Source organism: Panthera pardus, unplaced genomic scaffold, assembly GCF_024362965.1.
Source record: "Panthera pardus isolate Hobbes unplaced genomic scaffold, ASM2436296v1 HiC_scaffold_8, whole genome shotgun sequence".
NCBI lineage: Eukaryota > Metazoa > Chordata > Mammalia > Carnivora > Felidae > Panthera > Panthera pardus.
The window spans coordinates 824,219-847,824 of record NW_026527013.1 but is presented as its reverse complement, the minus strand read 5'-3'; the positions used below and the strand labels follow the sequence as shown (position 1 = coordinate 847,824).

The window sequence follows — 23,606 nt, the reverse complement described above, 5'->3', positions numbered from 1 at the left end:
CTTGCGGGGCAGCCAGGCTGTCTCCCCTGACGGCATCTGCCCCGGCGGGGGTGGCGCTCCGGCGGGGCGGCTGTCTCAGCAGATCCGCTCGCCAGGATCAGCTTCTCCCCGGGGCCCCCGCGCCGCAGGAAAGAGGTCGCCGGCTCTCCCTGCGAGGAGGCGTTCTCGGGGTTGAGGCTGAACTCGCGCGCACCCGGGGGCCCTGAGCTGCACGTGAGAGGGGAGAAGTGAGGCCTCGGGGCTCGCCGTCTCCCATCCGTCCCCCCCGCCCCCGACCCGGGGCCGGCAGCTCCCGCAGCTGTGCCGCCCCTGGCCCGAGGCCCGTGGGGCCCACCGCTTCGTGCGTGGCGAAGGAGAATGGAATAGAGCAGCGCGGCGGCGGTGGCCTTCGGGGGCGTCCCTCCACACGCTTCCTCCCGCCCGTGGCGGTCGCGCGCCCCCGCCCCAGCCGGGCTGTCCGACCACACCGTTGACCGTCCCCATCGTCCGGGCACCAGTCTCTCCCTGCAGTTCCGGGCCGCGCGGCGGCGGGGCGCTCCCGGCTCGCTAGACGGCGCTGTCTGGGGCTCAGCCGCGCCCGCCCCCACACCCCCAGCTGGGGCTGAGGCGGCAAGCGAACCGGCAAAGCCATCATTAACCAATTACGGGGCCTCCAACGTTACAGGCTTCATCCCGGCGCAGGCGGGCGGGCGCCCGCTCGAGGGGGCCACCCTCCCCGCTCCGTCCCCCACCCCGGGCGCGTTGCCACTTCCCTGCACCTCCCGGAACGGGAGGGTCTTGCTGAAGCTCGGGGCCACGAGCACACTGCGCAGGGCAGCCCGAGCTGGGAGGGTGGTCTCTGCGTGGGGGCCAGGTTGGGACCGCGGCTCCGGCCCTCCGCCCCACCTCCTTCCAGAGCCCCCGCGGCGCGGAGCAAGCATCTGTGCGTGAGATGTGAGGCCGATTCAGGCTGCAGGGGGGCTCCAAGGGCAGGGGCTCTGGAGGGTAGATGGACCGTGGGACCACCCCCTGGGCAGCCAGGCCAGCCCTCGACCGGGAGAGGATGTTCTAGAAGGCCAGCCCCGGCCACTATTCCAGGAGGCTGGCGGGGGCAGCGGTGGGGGCTTTCTCTGCGGCCAAGTCGGCGGTGGCTGCCACCATGGGGCTGGGCACATAGTTGAAGGGGGGCACGCGGGCCGCGCGGCTGGGGGAGCCGTGCCGGCTGGTGGGAAAGCCTCCCACGGCCACCCCCAGGCCCTCATGGACGAAGGGGGCAGAGGTGGGCGCCTTGGGGGGGCAGGGCCCATCCACATCGCTGCCAGGGAAGGACGTGGGGCCGCCGCCCAGGGCCTGGGGGGGCCCCCTGCTCTCCAGGCTTGGAGACGTGCTGGAGTTGGTCTTGGCGGCAACGAAGTCCTCGGTCTGGACCACGGCGTCGCTGGTCTTGCGCTGCGGGGGCCCGCCGGGGCCCTCCTCGGGGGAGGCGCCCACCAGGGGCAGGGCGGTGGCGGGCAGCGTGCTCCGAAGGATGTGCGGAACGTCCTCGTCCCGGATGCGACGCCACGTGGTGCCCGGGGCCGCCACCCTCGGGAGCGGCCGGGCCTCCCCGTCGCTGCTGCGGCGGGCGGCGTCGGCCGCGGGCCCCGGCAGCGCGCTGATGTGCGGCAGGGAGGCGTAGCGCTTGACGGCCTCGGGCCGGGCGGCCGGCGTGCGGACGGGCAGGCGGGACGGGCTTTCGGAGCTGGGGCGCCGCGGCGGCCGCTCGCCGGGGCTGGGCCTGGCTGCGGGGGGTCGTCGGGGGGCCGCCCGCAGCTCGTCGCAGCGCGAGGAGCACAGGAAGACCGCGGGCAGGGCGGGCCGACCGCGCCGGGGGGAGCCGCCCTGGGAGGCGGAGGGCGCGGCCTCGGGCGCGGCCACCTCTGAGCGGCGGCGGCGCGGCAGGCCCGCGGACTCCTTGACGAAGGTCAGCTGCCGCCGGAAACCCGAGCGGTCGGAGGACTCGCTGCCACTGGAGCGGGCGGAGGCCACGCGCACCAGGCCCAGGCGGCCCCCTCGGGCGCCCGGGCTTCCCTCGGCTCCTGCCCGGCCCCTGGGGCCCGGCTCCGGGGCTGCCCGGGCCAGGGCTGGCGGCCCCCGCCTGGCGGGCCTCTGCATGAAGGGGATCCGCACGGGTGACTTCTGCGTCTTGTGCTGCTTGGACAGTAGGGCCCGCGCGGGCGTCTGGGGCGCCAGAGACGCCCCGGGCCCAGGTAGGGGCCCCGCAGCCTGGGGGCCCGAGGGCGGCCTCCTGGGCGGGGGCTGGGAGGCCGGGGAGGCCGGGGAGGAGCCGGACGAGGGGGCCTTGGCCAGGCGGGCGGGCGGCGTGGCGCTCCGCTGCGGGGGGCTCAGTGCCGCCAGCTCCGAGATCTTGCCCGGCCGGTGTAGGCTTCGAGACCGCTGCTGCTGCTGCTGCTGCTGCCCGGGGCTGGGGGCTTTGGCCGGGGCTGCGGGCTGCGCAGGGGCTCCCACCTTCCTCGGTGCCGCCCGGGTGCCGGGGTGGCCTCTGGGCTGTGCCCGGGGGGCCGGGCTGGGCACATAGATCACGGTCCGTCCCCGGAGCACGGCCGGCACCCTGCACGCCGTCTTCTGAGCACCGCGCAGCTTCTCGGGGCCACTGGGGCCGTGCCGGGCCTGGGTTGAGTCCCGCTTCTCCGGCCTCGGCCTCGCGGCACCGCCCGCCTGCAGCCGCTGTCCCTTCCTGTGCACCGGCGGCTGCAGGGTGGAGCCTGACAGCCCGGACTCCGACAGGATGGAGTCAGAGCCAGATGAGGCCTCGTGGGTGGCCGCGGCCGCCGCCTGGTGCAGCCACGTGACGATGGAGTTGGCGCCCTCTTGGATGGCGCGCCACTCGACGCTGTCCAGGTCGGAGGCCTGGTCTGAGCCCGCCGCCTCGTCACCGCGCTCCTGGGGCCGCTCCGCTGGCCGCTTGTCTGGCCGGGCAGCCTGGGGCTTGCGGCGCCGCGGGCCTGACGCCTGGAGCCGGCGCCCGGGCACGGCTGACCCGACACAGCGCCGGAGCGGCCCCGGCCCCGTCCCCGGCCCCGTCCCCGGCCCCGTCCCCGCCCGCGGGCTGGGGGCGCCGCTGCATCTGCCCCCCGGGCCCACGACTTTGGCGACGGCCGGCTCGGGAGCACGGGGCCGGCTGGCCGGCTGCTCAGGGGGCTCAGGCTCGCTGAGCGAGCTGGCGGAGGAGCTCAGGGAATAGCATGGCGGGGTCTCGTCGGCGATGAGGCTGGGCTGGGCGCGGGCAGCGGGCGGGGCCTTGGCCGCGGCCTTGGGTGTGGCCTGTGCGTCCTTCCTGCCGGCCGGGTGCTCTCTCTTCACGGCACGGGGGATGGCGGACGCCCGCCGCGGGGGCGCCACCGCCACCGCCTCGGACGGTTCTTCATCGGAGTCATTGTCGTAGAAGCAGTACACGGCCTCCTCGGTGGGCGTCGTGAGGCACAGCGACTGCGGTGCCCCGTCCCCACGTGCCTGGCCCGGGCGGGGGCCGTCCCTGTCCGCGCAGGCGCTCGAGGGCTGGCGGAGGGGCAGCTCCAGCCCCTCCCGGCTCGTGCCCGCCCCCCGGGCCTGCTCTGCGCTCCGGCCCCCGCCCCACGCCCCGTGGCGGTGCCCGGTGGCCTGCCTGGCAGCGGCCTCCCGACCTGCGGTCTTCCGGCCGGCTGCCTGCCCGGCGGGTGGGTCCCTGGGAGGTCCCTGCAGCGTCTCGTCGCTGAGCGAGGTGGCACTGGAGAAGGTGACCGGCGTGCCCTCGGCTGAGTCGGTGCATGAGTCGTCCCCCCGGGCGGGGGCGGGCACCAGCATGTACACGGGCACGGGCAGCGCGCGGCGGCCGGGCACCAGGGCCGAGGCCACCTTGCGGAGCCGGGCGGGCACGGCTGCCCCCAGGCACTCGCGCAGCAGCTGCAGCTCCTGGTCGGCGGCTGCCGGCCCCTCCAGGCACCCAGCGGCCTCGTCCCGCCGGCGGTGCCCCGCGAGGTGCGGGCCGGGGCCGGGGCCGGGGCCGGGGCCGCCGCGATCCGGGCAGGCGGGGGGCAGCAGCCGCAGCTCCACATCCTTCTGCACGTAGTGCTCGTGCAGGGCCAGCGCGCTGAGGCTCGAGGCGCACGAGAAGTTCTCGTCCGGCTTCTCCACCGTGAAGCGGACGCTGCCGGCGTCGAGCTCCGACGGCAGCCGGCAGCGCTCCCGGCGGTCGGCGATGTCCAGGAACCGCTTCACGTAGCTCTCCCACTGCAAGCTGAACTGGGTGCTCTCGCGCTCGCCGGGGGGCGCAGGGGCCAGCGGGGGCGTCTTGCTGCGGCTGGGCGGCATGGTCTGCCCGGGGCTGTCGGGCAGCTCGCTGGGGCTGACCGTGCCGCTGCCCAGCCCGCTGCACGGGTCGCTGGGGACGGAGCTGGCGATGGACGGGCTCTCGAAACTGCTCAAGGAGCTCACGGAGCTGCAGCGGCTCAGGACCAGCGGCGTCTCCTGCACGCAGTTCTCCGAGGAGCTGGACGGCGTGGTGTCCTCCGCCCCCAGGCCGCGGCCCCGGTGCGGCGCCGGGATGGCCACGGGCAGGGAGGCGGCCCCGGGCCCGAGCCAGGCTCCGTCCGGGTCCGCCTTGCCGGGTCCCGCCTCCTCCAGTGCCTCCAGGGACGAGTCGCTGTCCAGGTCCCCGGCCTCACTGGGGCCCGGGCGGCCGGCCGAGGACAGCGAGGACAGAGAGCTGCAGCGGGACAGGCGGAGGGGCGCCGTCTCTGCCGCCGGCTTCTCGGGCAGCTGGCTCAGGCCCTCCGTGGGCAGCCAGGCCTGCTTCCGGGCTCCGGCGGCCAGGGGCCCCGCGCCCGCCCCCGCCCTGGGGTGGCCCTCGAAGAGCGGCACGTGCTGGTAGGTGGGCGACAGCTTGATGGTGCGCACGCAGGCGTCGGCCGCAGGGCCGTCCCTCCCGGCCGGCTCCCGGCCGCCCGGCAGGCTGAGGTCCAGCCGGCTGGGCCGCGCCTGGCTGCACGGGGCCCCCTCGTGGTGCTCGGCCAGCACGGCCAGCGGGCAGGGCCTCGTGTGCTCGCGGGGACAGCGCCCGTCACCGGCGCTGCTGCCGCTGTTGAGACTGTCGTTGGACAGGCTGGCGTGGGCGGCCTGGAGCCGCAGCAGCGGGTGGGCCCGGCCACCGGCCTCCTGCCGCCTGCCCTCCGGCCGCCGGCAAGGGGAGCAGGACTGGGCGCGGCCCTCCCGCGGGGCCTCCTGCCCGGGGTCCCCGGAGCTGAGGCTGAAGCTGTCGTCGGACGAGGTGTGCAGGGCTGAGATGTCCTCCACCAGCCGGTCGATCCGCGCCACCGCCAGCGCCAGCTTGGCCTTGGCCCTGGCCGCCACGGCCGCCTCCCCGCCGGCCTCCTTCTCCGCCTCCGGGCCGCTGCGGCGGGCGGGCGGGGCGCGGGCCAGAGCCTGTCCCTGCAGGAAGGGGCTGCCCAGGAAGAGGGACAGCACGGCGGGGCTGGCGGGCTCGGCGGTCGAGGCGGCGGCAGCCAGGGAGGGCGCCTCGTCGTCGTCGAAGCAGCCGGAGTCGGAGGCGTAGTCCCGGGCCAGCCCGTCCAGGTGCCGCAGGGGCGGCAGCGGCTTCTTGGAGGCGGCCTCGGCCTCGGCCTCGGCCTCGGCCTCGGGCAGGCCCTGCTTCTCCAGGTGGTCGAGCGCCCGGGCCAGATGCCGCGTGTCCAGCTCGGCCTCCAGCGCCCGCTGCTTCCTCACGTACAGACTGGGTGCGCACGCGCCGGGGGACACGGCGGTGGCCGTCGCCCGGTACTTGGCGGGCCGGTGGGCCAGCAGGTTGCGCAGGGCCGCGGCGCTGCCCATGGCGATCATCTTGTGCTTGGAGTGCACCAGGTTCCGCAGCATGCCCACGGCCCCCAGGTCCCACAGCAGCTCCTGGTCGCGCGGGCTGCGGGCCGACAGGTTCCAGAGCGTGCCGCACGCGTTGCTCACGATGGTCAGGCTGTGGGACGTCAGGTGCTGCAACAGCGTCTGCAGGCAGCTGTGGTCCCGCAGCACCTGCCTGCGGCACGAGGGGGCGTCAGGCCTGCGCCCCCCCCCCCCCCCCCGCCCCCGCAAATACGAGTCCGGGGCTCCCCAGGCGACTCTGCGTTTCGGGACACCGAATAAATACGTGGTGCGACATCACATAGTGAAATGAGAATACTTTCTGCTAGGGGCGCGGGGGGCTCGGTCAGGTAGGTGTCCGACTGCTGATTTGGCCCAGGTCACGATCTCACGTTTCATGCGTTCGAACCCAGGGTCGGGCTCTGCGCCGGTAGCACGGAGCCTTCTTGGGATTCTCTCTCCCTCTCTCTCTGCCCCTCCCCGCTCACATGCACTCCCTCAAAATAAATAAATAGACGGGCACCCGGGTGGCCCAGTCGGTTAAGCATCCGACTTCAGCCCGGGTCACGATCTCACAGTTCGTGGGTTCGAGCCCCACGTCGGGCTCTGTGCTGACGGCTCGGAGCCTGGAGCCTGCTTCGGATTCTGGGTCTCCCTCTCTCTCTCTGCCCCACCCCTGCCTGTGCTCTCTCTCTGTCTTTCAAAAATGAATAAACGTTAAAAAAATAACATTTAAAAAATAAGTAACTAGACACTTAAAAAAATACTTTTTTTAAAGTGAACTTCAGTTTGACTTTACCTCATTTTAGCACAACTACATCTCATGATATTTGGGGTATACTTACGCTGAAGATAAGTTTTATCTGTTTTTAAAAATATCAGCGTGGTGAGTTTGAGCCTCATACTGGGTGTAGAGACTACTTAAAAATAAAATCTTTTAAGAAAAAAACCCCTAAGCATTGTTAATTATTAGTATTACTTAGTAAATAAGTGTTTTATTGATTTAATAAATAAAATCTTTAGCACAAGTAGAGCCCATGCAATATTTGGGATATACTTATATTAATAAATGTTTTGTGTTTTCTTACATTAAAAGCATTACTGATTATCATCCAATAAACAATATTTTTTTTTAATTTTTTTTTTTAACATTTATTCTCTTTTGAGAAACAGAGAGACAGAGTGAGAGTGGAGGAGGGGCAGAGAGAGAGAGAGGGAGACACAGAATCCGAAGCAGGCTCCAGGCTCCGAGCTGTCCGCACAGAGCCCGACGCGGGGCTCGAACCCACGGGCCGCGAGATCATGACCTGAGCCGAAGTCGGACGCTCAACCGACTGAGCCCCCCAGGCGCCCCTAAACAATACTTTATTTTCGTAAAGAACAAGCATTCAGTCAGTTAAGCGTCCGACTCTTGCTCTCAGCTTGGGTCATGGTCTCATGTTCGTGGGTTTGGGTCCCACACTGGGCTCTGCCCTGTCGGTGCGGAGCTTGCTTGGAATTCTGTCTCTCTCCCTCTCTGCCTCTCCCCTGCTTGCACTTTCTCTCTCTTGCAAAATTAATAAATATTTTAAAAAGAGGTTTTAATATTACTCAGTAAAGATTGTAATAAAGAACAAGTATTTATTAACATTATCTAAAAAATAATACATTTTATTTTTATTTTACTTTGAAACGTTTATTTATTTTGAGAGAGCACCTGTATGTGTGCCACAGGGAAGGGGCAGAGAGAGACGGGGAACCCCAAGCAGGCGCAGTGCTCAGCACAGAGCCCGATGTGGGGCTCGATTTCCCGAACTGTGAGATCACGACCTGAGCCCAGATTAAGAGTCAGACGCTTAAATGACTGAGCCACCCAGGCGCCCCCATGTTTTCATTTTAATAAGTTAACTAAACGTTGATTATATGAGTACACCCCACACAAAATTTGGGGTATACTTATGTTAAAAAAAACAGTCTCCAGGGACAAATCGGGACCGTTCATTCACAGCACAATCAGGGCTTGTCCTCGGTTCCCAGCAGAGTGGGATCTGCCAGCCCCACCCCGGCCTGCGCCTGGGGCCCAGCTTCCCCCAGTGCCCCCACCCCCCACCCCCCACCCCACCCCCGTCCCAGAGCCCCGGCGGGGGGAGGGGGGGCGACCTGTAGTCCTCCCGCGTGGCGATGAGGCTGGACACGTTGCGCAGGATGCCGCCGCCACTCTCGATGACGGCCAGCGAGTTGCTCTGGCACTTGTAGGTCAGTGTCCTCACCAGGAAGCCCAGGGCGCCGTCCACCTGGCAGATGGCCGCCTTGTTCTCCGTGCTGTGCGCCGACAGGTTCCACAGGGCGCTGAGCACGCTCTTCAGGGTGGACTCCTGGGCGCCCAGCGGGGCGGGGGGTGGGGGGTGAGCGGCGAGGGCCCAGCGAGCCCGGCGCACCCGCCTCTCCCCCCCCCCCTCCCCCGCCCCCCACCATCGAGCTGCGGACCCAACGCTGGCACCCAGACACGCCTTCGAGTGCGAGCGAGAAGCAATCACGTTGACCGGTCACAGGGTTCTCGAGACGCGGGGCCGGCGGCCCCACGGCTGGGCCACCCGCTCGGCAGCGCTCGGTCCGGCCGGGCCCCACCCCACGCCCGGGCGCGTCCCCGCCCCCCACCCGCGCCCGCCTCCACCCCACGCACGCGTCCCCGCCCCGCCCCCGTGCCCACCTTGGAGGCTCGAAGGACGCACCGCATCAGGGCGGTCATGCTGCCCACCTCCCTCAGCACCTTCTTGCTGTGGATGTCGGCCCGCCAGGACAGGTTGCGCAGGATGCTGGACACAACCTGGGGCGGGCGGAGCGGGCGCGGTGGACCTGGGGCCCCGGCTCCCCGGGCGGGCGGCCGCAATCGCATCCTCACCCCTGCGCCAGGCGGGGGCGCCCACCACGGGAGCCCCGTCACACCCAGAGGGGAGGGGACTTGGCCGGCAGAAAGGCCTCGGGTGGGCGGTGAGCCGCCCTGTGGGCCTCCCCCCTCCCCCCCTCCCCCCGCCACGCCGCCCCCCACCCCCGCACCTGGTGCAGCTCCTCGCTCTCAGAAGCCAGCTGGGCCACGATGGCCTCCATGCAGCCCCGGCGGGCACACAGTGCGGCCTGTTGACGGGACGGAGGAAAGTCGCGCCACAGCGGGCAGGGGAAGGGGGGGGGGGGGGGCAAGAGGTAGACCTACTGTGTGCAAGGGCCCGAGCCCCGCCCCTCCTCACCCAGCGGCTCCAAGGAGGAAAGAGGCTCAGGGCGGCGCCGACGCCACCCAGCCTCCCCCAGCCCCGAGCGTGGCGGCCCCGCTGGCCGCGTTCGGACGCCAGCCTTCTGGGCCTCCGCCTGGAAGTCGGGGACAACTGTCTCCCCCCTCAGGACCGTTTCAAGGCGGGCATGAGGTCGAGGCAGGCCCGGGCCTGGAGCGCGCTGACCCTGCCCGCCCTCCGGCCGGCCCCAGACACCTTGTTGGCGACGTCTCCAAAGGTGAGGTTGGTGAGGGTCATGCCGGCGTATCGACGGAGGGCGAGGTTCAGCGGGTCCCGGGTCATTCTGTGCATCTCGTAGTCAACTTGCAGTAACTCTGCCACGGCCTGCAGCCCACCTGCAGGGGTGCGGAAGGGGCACGGTGAGCCCCGCCCCCCCCCCCCACCACAGCCCGCCTGCCTTCTGCCCCGCCTCGCCTCGGCCTGTGAGCGCCCCCTGCCAGGACGCCCTCGGCCCCTCCCCGCCCCACCCCCGCCCTCGGCAGGTCTCCCTGTGCAGCCGGCTCCGAGGGTTCTGCCCCAGTACCGGGCCTTCGCACAGCAGTTCCCTCGGCCCGGAACGCTCTTCCCTATTTGCCCAGACTCCTGCCTGTACTCCCAGCGCCGGAGTCCCAGAGCCGCCTTCTCAAGGACGCCCTCCAGCACCCCACGTGAGAATTCCCTCAGGACCATTAGAGCAGGAGCCACTGAGGGCAGGGTCTGCACGGCTCGAGCCCAGGAGCCACCGGCGGGGGGCCAGCGTGCCCAGCTAGGGACGGGCGGACGGCCCTGGGAAGACCGGCCCGGGAGAGACGGCGGCAGGCAGAGAAGGGGCAGTCGCGGCACAGACTCAGGAAGCTTCTCCCTCTTCACGCAGCAAACGTGCGGGAGGCAACGTGCTCATCCCCGGGCCCGGGGCAGGCCGGCCGGGCACCCTCTGGGGACGTCAGCGGCCCGCGTGCACCTGAACACCCCGTCAACAGGCCACGTGCTCCGGCGCCACGGTCACAACAACCCGGGTGTCCGCCAGGGGACCAACCTGAGACCACAGTGTCCCGCCACTGGGCAGCGGCGCTCAACCGTGACCAGGAGCCCTGCCACCTGCCGCCACACCTTGTGGGCACACCTTGGACACATTCTGCCCGAGTTTACTTGTGTGACAGAAGGCACACACAGGAGGACACGTCCTGTGACCCCACGCACAGGGGTCCCCAGAGGAGTCCCGTCCACAGAGACAGAGAGAGTAGACGGTGGGAGCCAGGGGTGGGGGGGCCTCAGTGTTTCATGGGACAGAGTCTCGGTCCGGGGAGATGGAAAGTTCTGGAGACGGGTGGCGGGGGCGGGTGCAGGACAGCCTGACGCCGCTGAGCTGTGCGCTTAGAGACGGTTACGATGGTGAATTTTAGGCTGTGTGTATGTTACCACAATTTAACTTTCTTAAGTAGGCTCCACACCCGATGTGGGGCTCGAACTCACAACCCTGAGATGAAGAGTCACGCACCTTTCCAATGGAGCTGGCCTGACGCCCCTAAAAAATTTGTGATGCGTAATTGTAAGTTATTACAGGGGACACTTCTCAGGCCTTCAATGCTCCATAACGTGGAATTCTCCACTGCTGGAAACCCGCAGGACAGAAGCAAACAGGAGGAGGGAGAAAGGACTGCGAACTCGGCCGTGGGTGGGGTGCTTGTGCTGGGAGTGGGGGACCCCCCTGCTAGGGGGCCTCGGCGGACAACAGCGGCATGCAAGTGTTTTGGCCTCGGACCCCTGCGTCCTCTGAACTTTTCTGAGGACCCCCAGAGAGATTCTGTTCCTGTGGGTGAGAGCTGTTCCATGCTAGAAATTAAAATGAAGCGTTGGGGAGCCTGGGGAGCTCAGTCGGTTAGGGGTCTGATTGTGGCTCAGGTCACGATCTCACGGTTCGTGGGTTTGAGCCCTGTGTCGGGCTCTGTGCTGACAGCTCGGAGCCTGGGGCCTGCTTCGGATTCCGTGTCTCCCTCTCTCTGCCCCTCCCCTGCTCACTCTCTGTCTCTGTCTCGCTCTGTTTCTGTCTCCGTCTCTCTCTCAAAAATAAACACTTTAAAAAGTTTTTTTTTATTAAAAAATAAAAAGAAGAAGCCTTTTAAACCCCAGAACGTACAGCCCAGTGGTCCTCAGAGTAGGAGCATCTGGAAACCCCGCCGAACACACGCACGCACGAGAAAAAACGGGGGTGGCAAAGGCAAAAACAATTGCGACCTTGTGGACCTCTAGGAAGGATCTCGGGAACCCCCAGGGGTCCCTGTGGGCCACACTCTGAGAACCGGTTTTATATGAAATTCCACCTGTTCATAGTACAAACGTCCACGGTCAGAAGGAGACAATGAAAACTGAAATCCTTTTCCTGCCTGGCATCGGCTGGGGGAAGTGTAGCCCAGGGCCACTCCATTCTCCTGTCTACGCTGCATTCTGGGCACGTGTGTGCACGTGCATTGTGTAGAGAAGAGACCTTACCACCTCCTCCACTTTCCCCGGACGACACGAGGACTTACTGTTGGACACAGGCCGTTTCCGGATCGGGGGGTCACACGGGTTGCTTGCTGCCCGCCTGCCTTCCTATTTCTGTGTCTCTTGCTTTGTAAATCTGGCCACGGGGCGCAGGGGTGCCCCAAAGGTGTGCACACTCCTAAAGAACCCGCTGGTGCCAAAGCCCCTCACCACGTGCCCCCCCCCCCCACCAGGGCCGCGAGCCCCCCCCTCCACGCAGCCAAACCACACGGGACCTGACCCAACCTTGGGCCGCTCTGACCACCGGCTGGGTGAGAAGCCGTGTGTTTTGTAACCCTTACAGCCAAACTCAGCATATGGATGTGATGTTTGGCCTTTGCTATTTCTTTTTTCCGTGTTTTGATGACTTTTATATGGAAAAAGAGGATACTCGTAACGCCCCCAAACCTGAAACTTCACAAGGTCGAGCCCCCCACCCCCACCCCCACCCCGTCCCCAGCCCCTCCACTAAACACCCAGGCACCGGGGCCCTCCTGCGGGAGGCGAGGGGGCACTCACCCAGCTCGTTCATGGCTCGGCGGTATTCCTCGTCAAAAGACAGCTTCATCACGGCACAGGTGGCCTGGCAGATCTGGGGCTCGATGGGGACGGGAGCTGTGGGCCAGGAGACCAGGTCAGCGCCCTCCCACTGCCGGTGGGTGCCCGCCCCGCCCTGCCTTCTGCATCCCTGCGAGACCCCAGGCCTTTTCAAAGGGCTGCACGCCGGGCTCGCAGAGCGGTGGGGCTCCTTCCCACGCCTCCCGCCAACCCACGCAGGGGGTGCCGCCTCAGCCAGGACGGCCAAGGGAGGGGAGGTGACGCCTGCGGCTTTTGTCATAAGGTAACTGCAATCAGCTGCAAACACCGGGAACCTCACGCTCTGTTCTCAGGGGACCCACGACCTATCCCTGCATTCGGCGGCGGTTTCCTGAGCACCCACCCCGTGTCATCAGGTGTCGGGGGCCGCCCCCGTGCCCATCCGCCAAGACAACGTTCCCACAAGCCTCGCCGGCGCAGGCCACCGAGAAGGGGCCCGGCGGCGGCCCCCGTCGCTGGCTCACCGCCGCTGGCGCCGCCTCCCTCGGCGCCGTCCCTGGCCTGCAGCCAGTCCCAGCAGGTCTCACAATAGGCCCGGATCTGCTCCAGCACGTGCAGGACGCGCATCTCCTTGCGCGCCAGGCCCTGGTCAGGTTGCGAGAAGACGATGTTGTGCAGCGCCGCGTTGGCGCGCATGCGTGCGTCCTTGGCGCCCGTCGCCCCGGGGCTTCCGTCGCGACCCCCAGCGCCGGCCTCGGTGCCGTGCAGGATCTGCAGCAGCAGCGGCAGGCACCCCGAGCGGCGCATGGCCACGCAGCTCTCCGGCGAGCTGGACATGGCCAGCAGGGTGCGCGCCGTGTCCTCCTGGTCACGCGTTGCCAGCATGGACAGCAGCCAGAAGACCACCTCCACCTACGAGGGGCGGCGGACGGGGGTCAAGGGGGGCGGTGAACCACGCCCGGCTCACCTGGCCCCAGCCAGTCCCTGAACCCCCGGTGGGCCGCCCAGACACAGTGAGCGTCTTGTGACCCCAGCCCAGGACCGTCACTTGCTCACCCCCGACACCCTCACCCTGCATCTTCCTGTGGGCAGTGGCACACACCTGGGGAGGGCACTGGGGCGCCCCCGGTTGAGGAGGGCCAAGTTGACTGTCCTCCTCACGGGGTACTCCCGTGGGTGACCTCCTGTCTAAGTCTAGGGTGCCGTCCCCACACACAGGACAGCTGTCCCCACCCACGTTCTGGCCCTGCCAGCCTCAGCACACACCCCACCCCAGGGTGGCCCTTCCACACCTGGGGCCGCTTTATGGAGACGGCGGAGGGAAGGCCCCCCACATCGGACAGAGAGGCAGGACCCAGGTCACCATGCACCTCAACCCAGCTGGCCATCTGCACCCCTTGCCTCAACCCACCGGCCTCCTCCCCCACAAACCGGGATGCCCCCTCACCTTGCTGTTGCCGGGCTGAGGGACACCGTCCTCAGGGTGTGTGGGGACTTCAGTCTCTGGATCCTCGTCCACCGGCACCGACTTCACCGCCAGCAGGGCCTGTGCGGAGAACGCCAGACCTGCGGGCTCTGTTGGGGAGCACCCCACAAAGCGCCCAGGCTGCTAATGCCGGCCACACCCCCGTGACGATGTGGGTGGGGGCTGCAGGCCCATTCCTGGACCGGGCAGAGCCCTAGCGGTCTCTTCACTGCCTAGACCCGTCACCACCCCGGGACCCTGGCGCCACCGCTCCCAGTACCTGGGGCTCTGTCTGTTGCACCCGGTCCTGTGCGGACAGCAGCTCCTGATCGATTTGCTCCAAGCGAGAAGCGCGGATCTGAGCCAAGAGAAAGATGCGCGCTGGGGCTGACCCCGCCCCCGGGTCTGACTCCGCCCACTCCCGTATGACCCCACCCACTCTCCATCAGCATTCCGCTTCTGCCCCACCCTGGCCCCACCCCCATTCCTCTATATGGTCCCGCCCACCGTAAACACCGTGGCTGCGGTATCTGACTCCGCCCACAACCCCGCCCCACCCAGGCGCTGGCTCCACCCACTCTCTTGCTTGACCCCGCCCCACCCTTCCGGACCCGCCCGCTCCCTCATCTCGTCCGGCCCACGGACCGCGGCCCAGGGCTGGCTCATACTCGGTTCCGCCCACTGGCCGTCCCCTAACCCCCACAGTTCTCGGACCCTGCCCTCGGGGCCCGGCTCCGCCCTTCGCTCCCTCTGGCCCCACCCACAAAGGGCTCTACCCCTGGCTCCGCCTCCCGGTCCAGACCCCTCCCACAGCAGTCCCTGCGCTCCGCCCAGTGACGCGCTCTTCCCCGGAAGAGGCTCCAGCGCCCCGCCCCGCCCGCCGCCTCACCTGCGCGCGCTGCACCATCTCGTCCGAGGTGCCGAAGCGCTCTTCCATCAGCGAGCGGATGTGCTGGGCCTCGAACTCCAGCTGCTGCCGGATCAGGTCCATCTGCATCGAGAACTGCTGGGAGGGGCGGGCGGGCCGCGGTGAGGGGGCGCCCGGGCCCGAGCCCCTTCCCCCCGCGCCGTCCCCCGCGCGCTCACCGTCTCCACGTGCGGGAGCTCGTCCAGGCGCTTGGACAGGCCCTGCAGCTGTGAGTAATACCAGAGCTTCTCCTTCTCCTCCTTCTCGATCTCGTTCAACAGGAAGCACCTGGGGAGGGGGCGGGCAGTCGGTGGGCGCAGGCTCGCAGGGCGGGAGCCGTCCTGCGTGTGTTGTTTATTTTGATTTGTGTGATCGCTTGTTGGGCGCTGTGTGCCAAGTCGAACGGCGTGGCAAAGTCTCGCCCTTGGCGCTCCCGGGACTGGGGTGGGGTGCAGAAAATCTATTCAACTTTATAAGTTGTGGTCCCCAGAGAAAGACCCTGAGGGGGCTGTGCTAACGCCGCTCCCACGCTCGCTCATCTCCCTCTAGCCTACAAAGACCAAGTCAGGCTCGGACTGCTCCGGGCGCAGCAGGCTCCCTGTTAACCCTGTGGGGGGCGATGCTGCCCTTCCCGTTTTACAGAGCCCCACGTTCAGGCTCAGGGTGTTTTTCTTTTTCTTTTTTTTTCTTCAAATAAAAATTTATTGACTTTAAATAATTTTGTTACATAGAACTACAGAGCGGAAGCCTGGGGCTGGGAGGGGTGAGGAGACTGGCCTGAGGTCCTACAGCACAGCACGGCCTCAACCCCAAGCCGCCGTTGCACTGCCGCATCCGACCCCACACAACCCGGCCGAGCCGAGCTGGGCGCCCAGACCTGCTTTCCTCTGCTGGCCCCCGGCCCGGGTTTCTTGGGCCACAGCCCTCTCTGCACAAAGGCTGCCTTGAGCCCTTCTGGCTCCAGTCCTGACCCTGGCAATGGACACAGCCCTGTCCCTCGCGAAGCCTGCATGCTGGGGACCCGTGGGGACATCTCCCAGGAGCCTTGCCCTGTGCCAGGGGCTCCCCCTTCCTCTTCGCGCTCCAGCTGAGGTCCCCTGGAGCCACGTGGAGTGGGCGTGGGCAAGGCCGACTCAGGAGGTGGGTGGAACACGTGCCGGCGGGCCAATCAGCGGGCAGAGGTGCTGGGGCGGAGCCGGCTGGGGGCGGAGCTACGTGACAGCTTCCAGCGGCCAGGTCCCGCCACCTGCCATCTCACCTCTCCCGGTCCAGTTCCTCCAGCAGCCGGATGGTCGCCCGGCTCAGCTCCCCAAAGCTGTCCTTAGAAGGCCCGGAGCCGTGTACTGGACTTCCTTCGGGGGTCCGGCCAGTGGGCTCAGGACCTAGGGCGGGGGGCTGGAACTTGAGGTTGTACAGGCTGGTGATGTCCATCTGCAGGGCTGCATGGGCGCGGAGGGAGGAGGCAGGGTCAGTGCCCCTTCCCGCCCCTCCTCCCAGCAACCTCTGGGGGCAAGCCGGGGATTGCCCCCCCCGTGGGCCCCTCACCTTTCAGCTGTTCCAGCACCTCCGTCTGCCCCAAGGACACCAGCACTCCGGCCTCCTGCTCCAGCTTGCCTTGTAAGTGCTTCAGGACCTCCTAAGGTGGGGGCGGGAGAGGGTGTCCGGCAGCGTGAGCCTGCTGCCCGGGGCTGGCCTGTGGGTCTCTGGGTCCAGCACCCCGGCGTCCGTCCCTGTCGGGGCAGCCCGAGGCCTCTGCCCAGCCCCACCCTCACCTTCATGCCGGACGTCTCCGTCTCTAGCTTGGACAGGTGGCTCGAGTTGTCTCGCAGCTCCTGCCTCAGGTGACTGTTCTCGGCCTTCAAGGCCTCCACCTGCCGCACCAGCTGCTCGTAGGGCGCCACGGAGCTCGTCATCTTCAGCTCCTGCAGCGCCTGGGGCCACAGGTCAGCGGGTTCACCCGGGGGTCTAGGGAGGGTGCCCTGATCTAAGCCCCAGCTCTCCCATCTGATCTCGGGGATGAATCCCAGCGGGAGCGCCAGGTGTGGACCGCTGCAGGCAGAACTCTGGCGGCCCGGAGGACAGGCACGGGCAGGGCCAATGGGAGGCAGAGGGGCAGAGCCCCGGGATGGATGTGGAGACACGCAGCCCCAAGGCCCAGGTGGCCAGCAGACACGAGTACACGTCCACCCTCACTGCCGGGCTCCCAGACACACAGGCGGGCAGCTAGACAGACACACGGACATCCGAGGCCCTCTCCCACAGCAACGCAGCTGCCCCGAGGTGAGGTGGGCAGACCGCCAGCGGGCCCAGCCCAGGACGCTAGAACTGCCGTGGAGGCCAAGCACACGGCTCAGAGAGCCAGGGCCAGGTGATGGTGGGGCGCCCGGAGCTGGGCAGCCGGGCCGGCAGACCCAAGCCCACCACGGTCACCCCCCGCCACCCCCACACCCCCTCCACCAACAGCTGGAGCCCAGCAGCCACCTGCCTGGCCCGGCTCCCCTCCCGGCAGCCCTGCGCCAGCCCCCGGGCTCTCCCGCTGCCACCCGCTTCTTTGTGTGTGGCTGTCCTCACTCTGGCCCAGCCTCCTCGGTCCAGCTGGCTGGCAGCTCCTCCTCTCTGGGCTTGGCCCTCCCCGGAGCTGTCCCACCTCCTCCCCACCCCCCTTCCCTCTTTGTTCCCTTCCCATCGGCTCGCGCCCCCTCCCTCCGCCTTTGTCTGAGGCGCACCAGTGGCAGGCCGTGGTCTCCTCCCCGGAGCCCCTCCCCAGATCAGCCCGCCCTCCCAGCCCACAGGGAGGTGCTTGCTCTCCGCCCCCCAGCCTGGCCACATGCACTCATTCACGTGCCCGTCACTCACCGTCCGCCCTCTGCTCCGGCCCCCAGAACCCTCCCCACCCCACCCACCCTGGGACCACCAAGGGCTCGCTGGGCCTGGAATAAGCGTGGGGTGATGGGCTTGGGCCATCCTGACCCTTTGGGAGGACCTGCTGTATGCCTGACCCGTCATCTGGCTCGCTGGCCACAGTCCCGAGCCTCAGGGACCGCCACTGGGCTGTGCTCAGAGGAAGAAACAGGCCCGGGTGACCGGCAAGGCACGACCGGGACCCGACACTGGGAGGACTCAGAAGTCCAGGCAGTGCTTTCTGGCCTCTGCGGGCCTCGCTTTGCCCATCTGAGGGTTGAGAAGAACTCGGCCCTGCGGGTCGGTGGGAGGGCAGACAGGACAGTCAAGTGGGAGCAAATGTGTCAGGTAGGGAAGGCCGAGGGCCTTTGCCTCCCACCCCAATATCGACCCTGCCCGAGGCTGGGGGGCGGGGGGGGGGGGAGCTCCCAGCTGGGACTCAGGCCGGGGGCTGTGGCAAGACTGCTGGGGCCCGGCTGCCACGCCCAGCACAGCCTCAGGGAAGCTCTAGGTGGTGCAGGACCCTGTTGAGTGTCCCTCCCACTCCCTAAACCCAGGCCGGCTCCTGGAGCCCCACCCAGGGCTGTCCATCCCCCCCACCACACACACACACACACACACACACACAACACACACACACCAGGTTTCCCCCGTCTTGGATGTTCCAGGCTAAGCCTGGGACACCTTCACTCCCCCTACGCCTGGTGGTCACTGCTGTATCCTCATCGCGCTGAGCTTGGCGGCAGGGCCACCCACCAGACTCCCCTCATTCCAGCCTGGCCTCCCCAACTCCACACTCCCACCAGCCCCTCAAGCTTTGCCCAGCCAGGCCCCCTCTCCCCCAGGCCCCCTACACCCTTTCCATCAGGGCAGCCTCGCTGGCCTCCCACAGTCCACTCTCACAGAAAGCCAAAAGGAAGCTTTGAAAGTCACGACTGGATTCCATCCCTCCCTCGCTCCAGTACCGCCCATGGCTCCCCAGTGCCCTCAAGATAAGAGCCAGTTCCTCCACATGCACCCTGCCTCGCTGACACCCAGCAGCCACACTGCAGTGTCCTTCCCCAGGCCTCCGCACGTGCAGTTTTCTGCCCGGAGCACCTTTCCTGACTCCTGCCACCCTTCAAGGTGCAGCTTCCTCCAGGAAGCCCTCCTGCCTGGACTTCATCCCCAGGCTGCGTCAGGGGACTCCTGGGAGCCTCCCCGAGAGATCTCCATTGCAGAAGGGAAAGCGCCAATAGCTGGCAGTTCCCCTGGTTGAGCCGTGAGTGGCCAAATTTCAGGGGAGGACGGCAGATGTGCCCCAAAGGGGCCCTTCCTTCAAACCCCACGTTACAGAGAAGGAACCTGATGTCCAAGGAGGAGGAGCACTACCCCCCAAGCACACAGCAGGCCTGCCTGCAGACTGGGAGGTCCGAGTGTCGAACCCCGTGGGTGGGTGTGTGCGTGGGCCCGGCAGCAGCGACGCAGGGGCCCAACCTCCCTGGTTCTCAGTTTCCCTTTCTGGCTCCACCCTGGAGAAACGAAGCGTGTGCTGACAGGTGAAGCAGAGAGAAGGGGATGGAGACACCCCCGCCCCCCCCCCCCCCCGCCCCCGGCTGAGGCGGCGGACGCGCCCCCTGCCCTCCACCCGGGGAAGCGCTTACTGTATCTCGGGCTGGGCCGGGCTGGCGGGGGCGCCGCGGGGCGGGGGCTCCGGGGTCTCGGCGGCGCGGGCAGAGGGCTCTGGGGCGGACAAAGCCCGGTCCCGGCCTGGCCAGGCGGCGCCGCCGCTCCCGGAGCTGGGCGAGACCACCGCGCGCGGGGGAGGATGCGGGATGCGGGATGCGGGCGCGGCGGCCAATTGCGGCGCGGGAAGACGGACTGGTGCCATGGCAACAGCCAATGGCGGCCCCGGGGCGGGGACCAGCGGCGGCAGCCGGACGTCGGGCCTCCGGGCGGGTTCGGGGACTGCGTGTGCAGGGCTTGCGGGGGGGGGGGGTGTGGGGGAGGGGGGGGCGCCCCGAGGACGAGGACCCTGTGCCCTCCACCCGTTCCGGGGTAAAGCGGTCAAGAACCTCCGGCGGCTGGATCCGGAGAATTTGAGAGGAAAAAAAAGCATGCGGTCTCGGATGTTACATCAGAATTGGGGGGGGGGGGGGCAAGGGGGAGGCCAGCCCCTCCCGACGGATCCAGCCGAGCCTCGTGCGGACGGGTGAGGGCGGGGCAGGGCTCGGGATCCAGACTGCACTCCCCACCCCCTGCCAGCGGGGTCACGGCCAGCATGAAGGGGTGGGGGTGGGGGATGGGCGGGCAGGCTGAGAGGCACTGGGGACCCCGGCGCCTCTGTCTCCCGCCTGACAGAGCTCTTCCAGGGGTGTCTGCCGCGACTCCCTGTCCACCCCATGTCTCTCGCTCTCTTTCAATCTGTCTCTCTGTGTCTCTGTCTCCCATCACACTATTTCACCCTCACAGAAGGTAAGGCCAAGGAGAAGCCTGGGGTCCCAGCTGTCTCAGGTCCTCGATGGGTCCACAGAGCCAGAACTTTGCGGCTGGGGCCAGTCTTTACTGCCTCCGACACACGCACGCCCCAAGGAGGAAGGAGGCTCTGGGCCAGGAGACGTGGTTTAGGGGGCCTGCCTCTGTCTTTCCTGGCTGGGGGAGGGGGGGCCGTGGCAAATGTTTGCCTCGAGAACCTTGTTCCCCTCCCCCCCCCCCGGTGAAGTGGGGTGGGGGGTGCAGCCTTTGTAAGGGCTGGTGCAAGGCAGGCAGCCAAGGGCACACACACCACGTTGTGTTCTGTTGGGTGGCAGGAGGTCCCGTGTGCCCCGCCCTGGGCTAGCACTGCCGGGGCGGGGGGGGGGGGTCCCTGAGAGGGGGCCTGGCTGTCCTGGAGCCTCCACAGCCAAACGCAGCAGTCCCCAGCCTGTGGGCCCTGGGAAGGGGGTGTGGGGGGCAGAGGGGCTCTTTCTGGAAGCTGGGAAGGCTGCACAAAAGGACAGCAGTGCTTGGCCTCTCCTGGATGAGTAAGAGTTGGCTATGGAAGCAAGGAGGGGAAAGGAATTCCCCGGGGCTGAAGGAATGACATGTGCCGTCCCTGGAGCTGAGCGGCCAGTCCCCTGTCAGGGGGCCTGGGCTTCTCGCGGGGCCGCGCCAGCTCACTACCAGGGGTTTAGAGCAGGGGCAGTCCGAGCTGATCACCGAGAGCAGAGCAGACTGGCCAGAGCCGGAATGGGGGCAGGGAGAGGACAGAGCCTAGGGCCCAGCTTCACTGTGACCTTGGCCATCTCTCTCTTTGGCCTCAGTTTCCTGTTTTGCTGACTGGGAGGTGGGTTGGAGAATCCTTGCCCGCACAGAACTAAGTCCTATCCCCTCACCCAGTTTCAGGTGTGGCTGCTCCCCAGACCCCTCTCAGCCAGTCTTAGGGTGGTCTGATGGCCAGCCTTGCCCTCGTATGTATGAGGACACTGAGGCTTAAGCCAGGGAGCACACTGCTTCAGTTCACTTGTGAGCCTCACCAGCCTTGGGCTTCCCCCTCCCTGGGGACCAGAAGGCTGAGGGCACAAGGCACTGAGACTACAAGACAAGATGCCCTTGTCCCCAAGCCTCTGGAGCACCACATCTCTGACACCCTGCCCCTCATCCCCCAATATCCCTGAGCCTTTAAATTCTTGAGCCACAGTCAGACTCAGGGATCACTGGAAATCCGAGAACCACAGAGCCTCGGGAAACCCCACGGCACCCCAGGACTCCAAGCCCAGTCTTGGGGGAATGAGGAGCCCCTCAAGGCACAGTACCCAGGCCTAGTGGGGGGGGGGGTCCTCCCCAGGCGCCCTCCCTGGGATCCTCTGTGCTCCCTACCACTGCTGGGCTCTCAAGGGGAGAGTTGAATCGTGGGGCTCGCTTATCCACATCCTCACCCTGAGACCATCCCTTCCCCCTGCCCGCCCCCCCCCCCCCCCCGCCCCAGCCCCATGCCAGCATCTGGCCCAGCACAACAGGGTCACTCAGAGGGCCTTTGAGTCTTCTGAGCCTGACCTCAGTGTCTCTTCCCACTTGATGGCCCGCGCTCTTCCACTGACCATCCACTGTGCTAGGGGCTCGGGGCAGAACCATGGGTGTCCCTTCCCCCCCCCCCCGCCCCCAACTCGGAGCTGGGGTGGGGGTAGAGGGAAGCAGAGAGGCACCAGGTTGTCATGCGACCACAGAGATGGGGCGCGGGCTGGGTGACGGAGCAGAGCCCTGATGGAAAAGGGAATACTACTGGAGATGAGGGAGTGGTGGCGCCGTGCCCCCGAAACCGGATCCGGGGTGGATCCCCTGCCCGGTTTCCGGGCCTCAGTTTCCCGGGCAGGGAGAGGGCAAGAGAGAGTCCTGTCAGCACCGCGGACAGCTCCCCTTGGCCACCGGGCCTGGTCCTTTGCTGGCGCCTCCGCCCCGCGCTCAGGCTCCAACCCAGACGAAGGCTTGGGCTCCTCGCGGCGCCCCCCGTCTCAGTTTCCCGTTAAATCGGGAACGTGAGAGCCCCGAGGTTCAGAACGATTACGGAGGCCGGCAAAGCTCTCAGGCCCGGTGGGATGCATATTGTGAACCTCAGCGTCGGTGAAGGTCGGAGTCGGCCCTGCGCTGGGAGCCCAGAAAGGGAAACTGAGGCCCGAAGAGGTGCAGGGTGTGGCCCAGCCCCTACCCGCCAGTGCGGGACGGAGCCTCGGCTAGACGGTCCCCCGTCGCAGTCCCCACCGCCCCAGCTGCTCTCTGCGTCCGCGCAGTGGGGAGGGGTCGGGGGGGGGGGGGTGGTCTTTCTCCGAGGCTGCGCTTGCGCAGACCCGGGGTGGGGGGGATCCGCTGCGACGCGGGGGAGGGGCTCCCCCCCCGGAGCACAGCCTGAAGCGGTTGCCCTGGCAACGGTCTCCGCGGCGACTGCGCTAGACCCCAGCCCCGTGCGCGTGTCGGAGTGCCCCCCACGCCTTACCTGGTCCCCGAAGAAGGCTGAGTGCAGCAGGCTCAGCAGCCCCAAGAGCCCCATGGAGCCGCGGCCGCCCCGGACCAGCCTGCGCCCCGCCCTCAGCTGCTCGGGTAGGGGGGAGGCTCGGCGGAGACTTCCTGCGCCTGCGCGGAGCGACTACGGGGAGGGCTCGCACCGCGGGGCCGGGCGGGGACTCCTCCGGGAGGCAGCGGACGAGCGGGTCTGCGGGAGTTCGCAGGAGCGGGGGGAGGGCGTCTCGTGGGACTGAGGACTCGGGTGGGCGGTGTGAGGAGGGGGACCTGAGTGAGCAGACGGGGGAGGGGGGACGAGGGAGAGCGGGGAGGGGTCCCGAGGAGAATGGCGATCTCGCAAGGATGGAGGGAGGCGCCGCCCTGTGGCCGCAATCGGCTGCCGGCAGCAGCCAGGCTCCGGCTGCGCGCTCAATCCATTAGTCATTCAGCAAACATTTGCGGTGCGCGTCCAGTTTGCCGGACTCAGTGATGGGACTTGTTGGCTCACACCACACGTCGACAGACATCCGTCCGAGTCATTCAAGCAGCCTCTGTTAAGCACCTACTGTGTGCCGGGCCTTGTGCAGTAAACAGTCGTTGCAACAGAATGCCCGTGGGAAACTAGCACACTGGGAGGAGAGGGAACGGCCGCCGACAAGAGGACGGTAACTTGGCCCGCGGTGAGCGGTGAAAACAGCAGGGAGGTGGGAGCGTGGAAGGCTGCTGGGAAGGACACTTAATAGACCCGAGTAACAGCATCCCGGCACGTGTAACAGCCAGAGCAAAGGGAGGAGGTGTGTGTGTGTGAGGCGGGGCGGGGGGGGGGGGGGGGGTTGTGCAGGGTCCCAGGAACATGTGACGACCCCTGCGAGCCTTGGAGGGCGGTGGGCAGGGCAGGGACTCGCCGGACGCGGTGCTCACCGGCGCCCTTTGGTGGCAGTGGGAGACCAGGGAGGAGGGGACTGTGTTAGTCTGGGAGGGATGGGGGCAGGGGTCGTGGAGGGCCGTTTTTAGGAACTGTGCTAAGTCCTGGAACAGCAAAGGACAAGCAGCGAGAGAAAGGGGGCGCTGCCTTGGCCTCTGCAAGCAGGTGCCATGAATCAGTGGGTAGGTGTCCGGCAGAAAAGGCTGGACGTGAGAACAAGCCAGCACTCGGGGTGCTTTCTGGAGCCTGGGGAAGTCAGGGGGTGAATACCTGCTTATTTCA

At 67.4% G+C, this 23,606-nt stretch overlaps 1 protein-coding gene across 4 annotated transcripts; it reads right to left on the bottom strand.

The window, feature by feature from the left end:
* Window positions 1–460: 460 nt before the first annotated feature.
* APC2 (APC regulator of WNT signaling pathway 2) lies at window positions 461–22,515 on the bottom strand. Of its 4 annotated transcripts, none has more exons than XM_053898141.1 (15): window positions 22,395–22,515; window positions 16,318–16,476; window positions 16,091–16,181; window positions 15,804–15,984; window positions 14,725–14,833; window positions 14,528–14,644; window positions 13,919–13,996; window positions 13,621–13,719; window positions 12,698–13,085; window positions 12,156–12,251; window positions 9,330–9,469; window positions 8,905–8,982; window positions 8,558–8,674; window positions 8,008–8,222; window positions 461–6,043 (listed from the first exon to the last, which is right to left on the bottom strand). In XM_053898141.1, the coding sequence occupies exons 1-15, from the start codon at window positions 22,446–22,448 to the stop codon at window positions 1,069–1,071; spliced, it is 6,897 nt and encodes a 2,298-aa protein (XP_053754116.1). In that variant the 5' UTR covers window positions 22,449–22,515; the 3' UTR covers window positions 461–1,068. The 4 variants fall into 4 exon arrangements, with proteins under 4 accessions (XP_053754116.1, XP_053754117.1, XP_053754119.1 ...); XM_053898142.1 differs by having other exon boundaries at window positions 14,528–14,641; XM_053898144.1 differs by lacking the exon at window positions 22,395–22,515 and adding an exon at window positions 19,090–19,433.
* Window positions 22,516–23,606: the final 1,091 nt, after the last annotated feature.